General features: G+C 41.8%; 1 protein-coding gene across 8 annotated transcripts in view; it reads right to left on the bottom strand.

The window, feature by feature from the left end:
* The window catches only part of KLF12 (Kruppel like factor 12), a 246,828-nt gene that overhangs the window by 49,870 nt on the left and 183,792 nt on the right, over nucleotides 1-13,166 (bottom strand). For 6 of the 8 annotated variants that reach the window (XM_040540371.1, XM_040540379.1, XM_040540342.1 and 3 more), the window contains one exon: nucleotides 8,267-8,308. The exons of the other annotated variants lie outside the window; for them this stretch is intronic. In XM_040540371.1, coding sequence (XP_040396305.1) covers nucleotides 8,267-8,308 — 42 coding nt within the window. The remainder of the gene's footprint in view (nucleotides 1-8,266; nucleotides 8,309-13,166) is intronic. 8 annotated transcript variants of the gene reach the window in all.

The raw sequence follows: 13,166 nt of genomic DNA, 5'->3' as shown, positions 1-13,166 counted from the left end.
TGCACTTTTTTTTTTTTAAATTGTTATTTTTTACATGAGGTATGATCTACAGTGGAAAATAAGGGTGACTGAGGTATCCTTAAACATCATTATGTAAGAAATCTAGGATAACAGGGATATGACATATGGCAGATAAGGAATCTCGAGCCATGGTCCCATATCCCTACCTAATGTAAAGGTGTACTTGATTTCAGATAACTTCCTTCAAACTCCACTTTCCTGGCTTCCTCTTGGTGCTTGTTTTATGGCATTTAGAATTAGAACTCACATACTAATTTTCAGGGAAGGAAGATTTTTTTCTCCAGGATGGTAATTTTTACCTTACATTTCCTCTACATTTGTTATGTCTTCTTTAAGACTCATTCTCTTTCACTCTGTTCTACCCTACTTAAGTGGTTTGCTTAGTCTCCTTTGATGGCCAAGGGACAGAGAGAGAGAGAGACACAGGGAGAAACTGGCATTCCTTGGGAAAATTTACCTCATGCATTTCAAACAACCAGTTCTTAAATGGGGATGTCCACCTCATTCCATTAAATGAGGAATGAACTCTACATACCTACTTAACTGGTGAAAGGAGTCACACTGAAAATTTATCCATGGTGACATCTTTAGCTGCTAACACTGAAGGCAAAAGCTGAGACTGAGAAATCAAGGCAACTATTTCCATGCAGCTGATAAACAAGGTAGTGGTTTGGGAAATGCATTTAAGAGAGGAGAAAAAGGAAAGAAAAGACAACTTGTTTGTTTTACAAGTTGTTTGATTGCCCAACAAATCATTTAGTCATTTGTCTACTCGTATTTGCCATACACATGTATTTATGAAAATGCAGTCTGAGCAAGAGACCACGGAGGGTGTCTGGAGGCAACACAGGGCATGCTGATACACCCTTGACTTTAATGTATCAGACTTCTAATGAGGGACTAATTTGGTTCTAAGCAGTAGCTTGGCAGAAACAAAATACTTATAGACTATTAATAGAGAAACTTTTCACAGAAGCTGTGACCTTTATGACTTAGCATGGTTTACAGCCCTCCCTCTGTTACAATTAAGCAAATCCTTGCTGCAAAGCAACATGTTAGTGTCTTTTCCTCCCAATTACAAGGGACAGACTGCTATGCAGAGCAACGCTTTATTACATATACTGATGCAAATCCCTTCTGCAGTACAGAGGTGTACCATTGAAACATGAGAGGGGTTTATACTACACTGAAAAATAATATCCCCTCATGTCCTACAAAAATCTGTCCTTGGTATCAGCAACCACTCTAGCTGAAGGCCTATGTAGATTTGCAGATGGTGATCTCTCTGCTGTGATAATGAACTAATAAACTAATAGGAGAAAACATTTTCAGTAGCAATGTTGTTGTGGAATTTGGGGGAAAAAAATGAGTGTACTGAAGAAGTGGCTACTTTTTTCCCTTCAAAATAAGACATATGTAGTAGATTTCTAATTACACTGAGTATAATTAAACATTTAAAAACACTATTGCAAATGCCTGACGGAAAACAATTATATGAACCACATCAAAGAAAAAAGTTCATTTACTATGTCAGCCCTTATTTGCTAAGCCATGTGTCAGCAAAAATACTGTCTGTTAAGGTCACTGAGAGTAGAAGAGACAGAGAAGTAACTATGTCAGGATCATTTTTAATGCAAGTGGATAAGGCCTACAATTCAGGAACTGAAATTAAAACCTGCAAAATATGTATTTGCATCTTTAGACAAAATAAAGCAGCTTTTTTAATTATTAAAAATACTTATTTGTCTGGCTCCATCTGCTCACTGCTGTAACTCACTGCGACACAGAACATGAGCGAAAGAGCACATAGTCTAAAAGTGCAGGTGCACGGGATTAAACAAAAGAAGACATAAAACAATATACAAAGACAACAAATTAGTTCCAGAAATACAGGCTAGAGAGAGAAATTTAGAAATAATTAGAACAATTGGTACAGTGACCCTAGTTCTTCCTGGCACTGCAAAAGTGATTCTACAGGGATACACCACTATCTCAAGCAGCAGAAGAGCAACATGTTTCATTTTGTCATACTTAAAAAATAGAGGACTGAACAAGCAACGACTCACTAGAAGCAAATGGTGAGAGCAGCTAAACGACTGGCATTGCAGTAGTTTTATGCCTGGCAACTATTTGTGCATGAGAAATGATTTGTAGTGATGCTCTGCACGTGAAGAGCAATAGAGTAGTTCGGTACGAGTAGTGGGAAGCATGTTTCTTTAATTTATCCTATTTTTAGTAGCAGGTTGAAACGATGTCAGATCTAGGAATAGTTTGGTCTCATGGAGGAGTGCAGAGTGAAAACTCCCCCTGTGAAAATTATTTCAGCCACATCTTTGACAGCTGGCCCACAACTACATTACCCTTGGAATGCCAAATCTGTGAGATAACTGAGGGGAGATAGCAGAGCTCTGCACAGCCAAGAATGTAATGATAGGAAGTGACTATTCACTATTTTTTCTAAGAACTGAAGGCTTAAACTAAACAGAGAGAAGAACTTTTTCCCTCACATAACGCATACTTGGAACTCATTGCCACTGCATGCTACAGAGGTCAAAAGAATAAATGGTTTCAAAGGAGGATTAGACAAGTTCATAAAGGGTGGCATCTTCTATGCATATTAAACGTTAGGGTCAAGAAACAGCCTCAGAGTCTAAAAGTGCATAAACTACTGATTTTTTTTAAAGCTATAAAGTAGAAGATGTATGGGCGGAGGGGAAATAGGTATTCCAGAGGAAGAATCACTCTATACCAACCTTGTGATGCCCTTTCAGTAAAGAATAAGCAAGTTACTGGGTCTGCTTGGACTGACTCAGTAGGAAGGATTTTAGACTTCAATCATTTGTTTCTACACACACAGTAGTGAAACATACACTTTTGAAATAAAACGCCAGCTTTAGTGAAGGACCTCCATACCAAAGGAGTAGGTGTGCTGGTTCTTAAAACATCATGAGTAGGATGACCTCCAAATCTCACATTGCTTGTGGTATTTACAAGGATACGGCATGCTCAACAAAGGACAGCTTAAAAAAAAAAAAAAAAAAGAGATAAATCCAAGGAATCACACTCATCAGGAAAGGAGAAGTTCAGCTTGCAACATACCTTGGCTATCCACCTGTCCAACAACTCTTTGCTGTGCATTGCCCACTCTTTTGTTCGGGCCTAATCCAAATGACAAGCTGAGGAGCACAGTAACATTTCCTACTCAAGAATATTTCATAGTCTCATAAGGACATGCCATCTTTTCAAGTATCATCCAGCCCAGGAGGCAGGTGTATGGAGCATGGAGAACTAGCTAAGGGCATGGAAGAGAGATGTGTGGGCTTCCTGGTTTCAGCATGAGACATTGGAAGAGAGGTGAGGAGCCACTGTCAAGGGTTTAGGCCTGGGGAAGGAACAACAGCCAAAATCAAACAGGACGTGCAGGCTGCAAAGGTGACTGAAGCATATTGGAAGCAGCAATGGACAGACTGAAAAGTTGAGAAGTGGCAGAAATTTCAACAGCTGGCTCAACCAAATGAGTCTCCTTGACCTTGGTGTTAAGAGCATTTTCCCTAAAAACATCCCTGCTCCAAGAGAGTAGAGTATCTTAGTAACTTTTGCTCATCAGGTCTGGTGGTACAAGTACCAATACTATGGAAACGACTTTAATTTTCTGCTCTGAAATCACAGTATGGCGTAATGCTTGCACCAAGATTACACACAACAGTATTTAATGATCTCTTATCACGACACAGTGATGGAGAGGGTGGCTGGAAAGGGGATCCTTAAAAAAAAGATTAAAAAAAAAAAACACTGACAATAACAAAAAACCTTCTGCAAAATTGCCATACTCGTCATTTTCGTGAAATGAAAAGTAATTTACACAGCAGTTTTACAGAAAAAGGAATTATGCAGTTAATTGGCATTGCTGGATAATTACACTGTACATGAGGCCTTGCTTTTAGGAGAAAATACAAGCTAATAAAGAGAGCCAGCTGATCAGTAATGGCAGGGCTTTTGGGAGATACCAGAGACACAATGCTAAATAATTTAAAGCAAAGGAGTATAATGACTGTGAAACTAAATTATTTTAAGTTTACATTAATTCTCCACCCAATTACATGTCTAATGTTAAATGCAAAAGCTAGAGAATTCCCCTCTGCTGCCTTGTCTGCAAGCACACGCAGCAAAAACAAGGAAGCCAAGGGAACGTGATCCGAACACGACCGGACTCTGAATGCCTGCCTTGAACCCCTGCGTGCATCCTTAATATCCAGAGGTCTGCTGGAGAACTAAGCCAGTTTACACCTCCCTCTGGTTACTTCTGGTTCAAGTAAGGTCTCTGCCCAATACGGCCACTGCAGTCAATCGATTCTCTCTGCAATGCTTTTTGTACCTTTCAAGCACCAGCAGTAGATGGCTCATCCTGGCTGTCTATTGCCACAGTTACTGGGGAGAAACCAGAGAGAAGTTAAATAACATGGAATTAACAATGAAAACGATGACTGGTATAATGAGGCTGTTGCGTTACCTTTGCGTTAGAAGCAATTTAGCCCTGATTACTATTGACCTTTGGTGATGCTGCATCCAAGTGAAATGTGCTATCCTAGAAAAGTGCGGGTATACTGGAAGGCAGACTTTTGTTACTGAGGGTATTCGTAAGTAAACCAAATCACTTCCCTTCCTGCATTAGAGGTTTATCTTACCTCTGAGTTATCAGTATGCAGTAGTCACCCTTGCGTAACAAACAATGCAGAAAAAAAAAAAAAAAAAACTTGACACAGTACACCTAGCAAATTATTATTATTATTACTTCTATGGCACCCAAAAGAGTACTTCACGAAGTAGTTAAAAAGACAAACTATGTGCCACACGGAGCTAGCGCTCAGTGAAACAGTAGAGCTGCACAGGGTGGAAAAACGGGAGGAGATGGTGTAACAAGAGGAAGTATACAGGTCACAGGAATAACATCAAACAGTTACTGATACGGGGGACGTGAGGTTCAATGCACGTTACCAATTCTTATTCCTCATGCTTGGAGAAATCCCTAGGACGGGATGTTTTGTTATCATGCTTTCTCACTCCACGTTTTTTTTCCAAAAGCACCGTTTGCTTGCATGGTAATCTTTATCTTATTTTGCTTAGATTTTGAAGCCCGAAAGTAGATGTATTTGAAAATCTTGTCATTTCCAAAATAAACACGACCATTAAGGATCTACATTTTAGCAAAGAGCAGCCCCAGATTTTGAAGCTTTCACTGATTTCACAGGATAGCATCACAAAGTCTTTGTCTTTGGGCCAAGACGCACCACAGCAAACACCCAGAAGCAGCTCATGTCCCTGCACACGATGTAATGCACTGACAAATCACACTGTGGGACTCTGCATGCTCTCAGCCTAAGTTAGAAGAATTGCAACAGATGTGTTTCTCTTACTTGCTCTTCATTTAATTTTTAGGATTCACTGTTTGGGGAACTGGATAGGCCGCTTGGTGTAGGTGATGTATTCCTACTGGTGCTATATAAATCCATTGCTCTCACACTTCTGTGTGCTGACAGCACTTCCCTGTCCTCTGCAGGAGGGACTGCAGCATCCTTTGCCTGCTGGGTGCACTGGGGACAGCCCAGGGAGGAGGCAAAACAGAGGAAGGTGCATTAAAGAGAACAACCAGGAAAAACTAGAGTGCTCATTACCAAATACATCTCCCAGTACAAAAACAATTGCCATACAACCCCCTGCTCTTTGGGCAACCGCATACCGCCCAGAACAAAGCACACTGCTGGTGCCTCCGGACTATTAATAATAGTAAGGTATGTGCTACAGCAGGAGGGAGGACTGCAAGGGGTGGTGCTCCACGGGGCTGGCATAAGGAATGGATCTGCTCCAGGCTGCCTGCCAAATGCATCGGAAAACTTGACTTTTCCAGGGGCCGCCAAAGGATGCTTTTCTCCAGCCGGCAGTACTCCTGCGAGGACTTCTGCCTGCAGAAGGGAAGTATTTCTGCTTGCTCTCCAGCCTCTCCAACCATTACCGCTGCATCCTGATGAAATGGGGTCACCGGGCTGGTCACCCTGCCTGCCCTCGCTATAACAGCTTCTGCTTCATGCCCAGGGGCGTATGCAGAGGTCACCAGCCAGTGAGTAAATACCTGGTAAAGAAATTATTCCAACTAGCCTCTTAACTCAAGGGGATGCAAGAGGGATGGCAGAGCCAGCTGCAGGCACTATTCGGGTTTGCCCACAACCCACTGCGAATGCAGAGAATAGGATATCCCACCAGATACAGAGGAGAGAACAGAATAATTCTGTTTGTTTCGAAGGAAACATCTCAGTCCCTGCTATTGGTCTCATACTCCAGAGGTTTTGAAAGGCATGAAAGCAGTAAACCAGCACTGAGAAAAGAAGGGGCAAAAAGGGCTAACAAATAACAATGATAATATCTATCAGTGCACATTTTGGCTTAGGGAGACATGTCCAAGGGAAATAAACTAAATAATCATGAAGAACCTTCTGCAGTTACAGTCTTGAATCACCTTTAGGTTTCCACACACATAAACTACCTCCAGGATGCCATGTGTCCCTGCTAGGGCTCTTTTCCCACTTCAGATGCCCGACAAACTGCAGAACAACATATCCTCGCAGAGAAACGAAATCCCAGATTCCTGCCTTACTTAAAAGGATTGCAGACGACTAGCTGCTAGAAGCATTACTAAATATGTTGATGGTTCATTCCTGAGTTTACTCTCGTTACTGCTTGTGCTTCTGGTTTCTGTACCACAGGAACGGTCAGGCAGGCACTGCACACACTTACTGTTGTGCAGATCTGCTGCAACACCTCATTTTCACCGGCAGAGCTGATCGAGGCTTCCCAGTTCATTTCTCCCAGCAGCCTGGCCCTGCTGCTGAGCTGTGCTGTGGTGCATTGAGAGACAGCCCAGTTCCCTGAGAATGTGCCTACAGACCTTGTCTCTATACAACCTTCAGCTTTCAAACCACTAACGCTGACTCCACAGGTGGGAAGAGGCAATTTAGCTTCCTTGTGTACCGAGCAGAAAGCATTTGAGATACCATCTATTTTGCAGAGGATTAACGCTACCAAGCGTCTATCTGAAGACATCAGCCCACCTCACAAATACAAACAAGCAGTTAGAGTTTCCAGGGACACATTATCTCACGCTATGGGATATGGCAATGGGTTAACCTAAGTCTTGGAGATAGTATTTCGAAACTGGTTTTGTGAAGGCACTATCACCTCCTAGATATAACTTTGTTTTTATTAAATAAAGTAGTAATAAACAAAAGCAACAACATCTTTAGGAGTTTCCTCAAAATAAATGAATAAATAAGTAAATAAGGTCTTGAGGATTCCTGGGCGCTTTTCTTGTGCACTAAAAATGCCTACTGTGAAGTCATGCTGTCCCAGTGGGTATGCCCAGAGATCGCAGAGCCTGCACTGCCTCTGTGCCGGCTGCCCCCAGCTCTCTGACTGGAGATGTCCCTTCCCTGCCCAAATAAACTCCACGTGACGTCGCAAGCTGCTTCTTTTAGAGAAAAGCTTAACTGAATTAGCACCTCACTCCAGACTGGCTCCTATACTAATAAGAAAGTCCGTGAGCATTGCCCCGAGATGTCCCTATGGAGGGCCAACCACAGCTCCTCTCTTCAGACCAAGCGCACCCCTGCACTTGCACAGCGCTGTTCTCGCAGCACTCTTTATTAATGTTTTTCCCAGGACAGCTGCCACAGCTGAGCCGTTCCGCACAGGTTTTCTGCTCGGTATGGGGGGGTGTGAGGCAGGGGGTGTTAATTATACAGCAAGATGGAGCGGGGCCAGGCAGCCCCTCTGGCGAGCGGTCTCCTCCGCGCGCAGCCTCCTTCCTGCTGTGCTGCAGCCACAAGGATCACCTGTTGGTCTTGGCACCCGCCCAGCCTGGGGCCTAGCGGAAATGACAGAATCAGCGAGAAACGAGAGCCAGCTTGTGTTGCAGCTACCCAAATGAGGGAAATACAAAAACAGATGATGGCAACGTGACCCGGCTGCTGCAGGCAGGAGCCAAGAGGGGGTGGGGTGGAGAAGGGAACAGAGGAAGGAAGAATATATGGGGGGGACAGAAAAAAAAAAAAAAAGCAGACCACTAAAAAAGAAGCTTTTTTTTTTTTTTCTGCTGGGTCTTTCTCCTTTCTCTTTTCACATTCAGCACAGCAAAAACATAAAGAGTTTTTCCTCCCTCCATACGAGCACCTGCCAATGTGAAGAACTACCTTACCTTGCTCCTGCTCCTGCTGGGGAGGTCGCGTCTTTCCATCTCCTAAAGGAGAGATTTCAAAGGGATATTCAGATACAGGCAGCAGAAACAATCTGCCTTCTTCAGACAGGCTTCTCTCTGTCCTGCGACACACAAACGGTTCAAGGATCTCTCACAGGTTTGTGTCCAGAATCCCCTCTGCCATAAAAACAGCACTCAGCAAAGCCTTGTATTTGGGAATATTTGGGTGAGCTGCAGCATCATGAAGCAGAAGGATTAAGCAGAACTTGCCTCTTGTATTGTTCTTCTGAACAAAAATCAGCTAAGAAACCACAGAGAAGCTATTACTAACAACTTCAAGTAGAGGACTGTTGTCCTTTAAATGATAAAAATACGAGCTCTGATTACACATTACATGTCCAGATATAACTAGCTTCATACAAGCTCTTGGAACACTCATTTACACCAAGCACAAACCATCCTGACATCTGAAATTTCCGGGGTAATTTCTCCAGACCCTTGAGTTCATACATATTTCAACATAATAAAGGCATACTCCCTTGAAAAGCTTAACAGGCTTTAAATGGGCTTTTGAAAGATTTTTAATTATTATTATTTTTTACACAATAATTCTTAGAAACAGTAACAATAAAAGCAGGAAAAACTTAATTTGTAAAAGGAAGTTTTTCCTCTCCGAGAGCAATAGAATGGATCCCCAGAGCTTGCTGCTTCCAGAGGAAAGCCTTCATAAATAATGAATAATGCACATTGCAATTCCTTCATAATCCTTCAAACACACCCAGCATCGAGCAGTTTCTGTGGCTTTGGCCCTTAAGCTGCAGCACTTTTTTGCCTTGCCCTCTTCCAGTTTCACCAGCTTCCTCTATTTCTCTTCTTTCCAACAACTAGGTAGGCAAGCAGAAGCAGGATTTGAGTAGTGGGAGCAAGCTGGGGCTAATTTGCACATTATGAATTATTCAGGCGCTCCTGATTCCTGCACCTGCACAGAGGCAGGAAGCTTGCAAGGAGCAGTCATTACTCTTCTCTTGGGTTTGCACAAGCTCGGTTACTGCTCAGACACTTTGTTCTGTAACTAAGGGCTTCAGGTCTTGCATTAAGTAGTGGAAATGGGGAAAAATAAATAAATCTCACGTCGTCAGCGCCCCCCCCTTCCACTGCCCCATACCCAGGATAATTATTCCGTCCCTTCCGAGACAATGAGAGTTTGTATCAGAATGCTGAATTCATCTCACATGTGCTAATCCAGATCAGAGCATCAGCAGAGAAAAACTGCGTGTGCACGAGCTGGTCTTGTCAGATATTTACTCAGCTGTATTAGTCTGTGTGTTTGAACTTTTCCCTAGCTCAGGGCATCAAGTATTTCACATGCTAACTTGATCATTAAGGCATCCTTCTTCACAGATGATACAGCAGAAACACATTTTCTCCTTGGCCTTCTGGCTAACGTCATGGGTACTGACACTTTAATGCTATTAGAAGAGTCTATACTGGGCTTTCAACAGGATGGATTTAACCATAGGTCTTTTCCATCTTCATCTACCACTATCTTGGTAAACAAAACATGACACCTAACAGCAAATCCTGATATGATCCGTGAATTTAAACAGCCATTAAACACATTTGCAGAGGGCAGATACAAACCAATTAGCAGTATAAATATTTCAAGGTAACAATGAGATTTTTTTTCAGTTGATATGCTAAGGCGAAGAGATCTGAAAGTACCATGCAAGTTCAAAGCAGCAAACACCATCCTTATCCTTACTGTATCTCATGCCCATAGTTGCACTGAATATATCTGGGTCTTGTCCTTTATTAACATGCCATCATCAACAAGTTTTCAAGTTAAAAGATGGTCTCATTAATCACAGGCAGCTAAGCATCATGCTTGGAGTGATTCAGTACGACAGATCTGCAGCAACTGATAACAAAAAATCTTTAATCCCCTGTTCCAAAATAACAAGTCAAACACGAGTGTTAAGCATTCAGAAAGGTACAGTCAATCCTTATCAAATCTTCGCTCTTCTCTCCATGCCTAAGGAAGTTAATTCAGCTTCCTTTTGCTGCAGAATGCGTGAATGGCCCTATCGCATTCCTATCCAATAATAGGTTCTCCGGCTCTTTTTAGGGTATTTTAATTGGGCATGTAAACACGTTTTATTCTTTGATGCTCTTTCATTCAGCATCATTAATCCCCAGCATGAAATCAATAGACTTACAACACTTAATCACATCAAAACGCAACATACAAACCCACAAATGACTTTAGCTCATCACACAGTGAATAGTTTGCAAGTTGGAAACTATGCCTTCTTTTTTTGCCTTGGGATTCAGCAAACCCTAAGCAAGTCTTTCACAGAAGTAAACAGATTCTCTCTCCAAGTATCTGCCATTAGGCCAAAAGAAAAAAAAAAAAAAGAGTTGTTGATAAACAAAACATGGGATTTTATGTTTGCTCTGTCATCTCTCTTCATCCCTTGCAGTCACTTATGAGAATACGTGCAGGCCTTACAAGAAATTCTTATACTTGTTTTAAAGCAACCTCTTGGCAGCATGCATGTTTAAAAATGTTTTTTAAAGGCTGCACTAGCTGGGGTACAGAATATACTAGAGTTGCAAAGGAAGGGAAAAACATCTTTGCAGGTGTTTATTTTCCCTTTTTTAATGGTTACCACATATTGTTTTTCCACTTGAAAAGAATGTGTAAGGGGCAACAATCACCTTTTTTTTAAAAAAACAAACAAACAAACAAAAACATTTGCTCTACCTTTACATATGATTTCTAAAGCCAAAGGGATACACAAAGTGACAAGAAACTCTTTAATGGTGTAGAAATTGTGGCTGAGATGTAAAAATTAAGGACAGCCAGTTCCATCATCTGATAGACAAAAGGGAAAAAGGAATCCTCCAGATAAAGGAACAATAACTTTAATTCTTGTACTTTAAAAACATTTTTTAAAATTGATTTAAATTAAAAAAATAAAAAATATATAAATATATAAATAAATAAATAAAACATTTTAAAAACTGCTCATTTGAAAGAAGAAAATACAATTTTAAAAGTGAAATATTTGAAGGAGGTGTGGAAACCAGCATGCTGAAACCTTGCTTTGCAATGCAGGCACACAAAAGCCTTCCCTACATCCGTGACCACATTCCCAGCCACTGTCGCATCAATAGGCATACCCAGCATGTCCCGAAACTCATGGGGTCCTTCACTGTAACACCAGAGCTTCTTCAGGCACTACCACAAGACATATACTCACTCTGAGAGGTGCCCATTTTCCATCTACAGGCAAAGGCAATGTCCTGAACTTTGCCTACATCTTGTGAAGAAACCCCAAAACAGAGGCAGAGTTTTGATGGTGGTGGCACTGGCAACTTCCTGCCTTGTACCCATGTGTTCATGTGTTTTTGGCCATAGAAGGAGAGATGTTGGTTGCAGTCCTCAGACAGAAGGGTTCATTTGGCATCTCCCCCATCCCAGGAATAAACTGCCTGAAAGGACACTGGGTCTTCTGCATGAGCACCGATGGAAACGAGGTTACTCTGCCCCAAGGAATGCAAGAATCACAGGGATAAAAGCTGGGCAGAAAAGGGGGATCCTGGCTCCATAATGGAAATCTGGGCACTCAGCTTCAAGAAGGAAATGGTGGAAGCTCTGTTTCACTGTCCAGGGCTGTTTCTGTTCTAACACTGCTCCAGGGAACTAAGCCTATAGCTCCAGTCCTGTCCACACTCAGGCAGGATTCAGGCTCTGCTTACCCACTCTCCTCATCCTCTGCTCCTTGTTTAAACAGTGCACTATATTCAGTAAGAAGGGAGATGAGAAACTCCACCATCGCACAAATATCCCATGTGATTAGGCCTGTGTGAGGATCCTAATGATTAAAATGTCTCTGCAATGCTTGTGCTGAGAACACAGGTCTCACCTGACAAGCTAAGTTAACGATGTTCCTCTGCAAAAAGTGGGAGCACTGCTGTTGGTGCTACCAGCTTGTTTCTCAAAAGAATCATACCTACTCTGTTATCATCCAGAAAAAGCTGTGAGGACTACCTCGAAATGAAGTAGATGCTTTTAGTTCCTGCTGGTCCCCTATACAGTCCCTAAAAACTTTTCTAATGTGACTGGGCTGGTATTCCTATGGAAGCATTTAAGCTCCCTAGACAGGAAAGAGAAGTATACAGCTAAATCAGATGGGTAAGACCTTTGACCACTCCTGAGGCGTGTGTCTCCAATGATTATAAGAGGGAGTTCTGGAGTCTTTCTTCAGAAGTCAGAGCACCCTGCAGAACTTAACCTTAACCTACAGGCAAAAGTTGGTGTCTCAGTTAGGCACAAGTGCTTTTTGCTCAAGGTTTAAAAAAGTTTTATGAGTGTGAAATGGAGGTACCACTGCCTCCAGTGTAGCACAACACGCTCTCAGAACAGCTGAGTGAAGGAAGGAGAAATTTCCTAGCAGGTACGACTAATCTGTACTTTACTGCAAGTATCTGGAGTCTTAGTGACCTCCTGATTTTGCAGTTTTTCCCCACTGAAAGTAGTATTTATGCACTAAGCTGCAAGGAGGAAAAGGCATAGATTAGGGAATTGCTTCAAACTCTTTGGCTATCCTAGATGCATTTATTTTTTATTGCCTCAGTTTAAAAAAAAATAATATAAAAATGAGCTAAAACTAAAGTATGTAACAAGGACATTCCAAATCAGGCAAAGAGAAGATTAAGCATTTTCTTCTGGCAGTTACATTCTATTTATTATCATCATCATTCTTTATTATTTTTCCTTAAAAATGATCCAGATTGTTTCCCCAAACATGTTGCTTTTAACGTTTGACAGAGGCTAGATTCACTCATGGTTGAAAGCAATCAAAGTTCAGGCAAAATAATTTATTATTCTAAAATC

The sequence above is a fragment of the Cygnus olor genome, chromosome 1 (assembly GCF_009769625.2).
Source record: "Cygnus olor isolate bCygOlo1 chromosome 1, bCygOlo1.pri.v2, whole genome shotgun sequence".
Classification (NCBI taxonomy): Eukaryota; Metazoa; Chordata; class Aves; order Anseriformes; family Anatidae; genus Cygnus; species Cygnus olor.
This window is presented reverse-complemented; position numbering and strand designations above follow the sequence as displayed.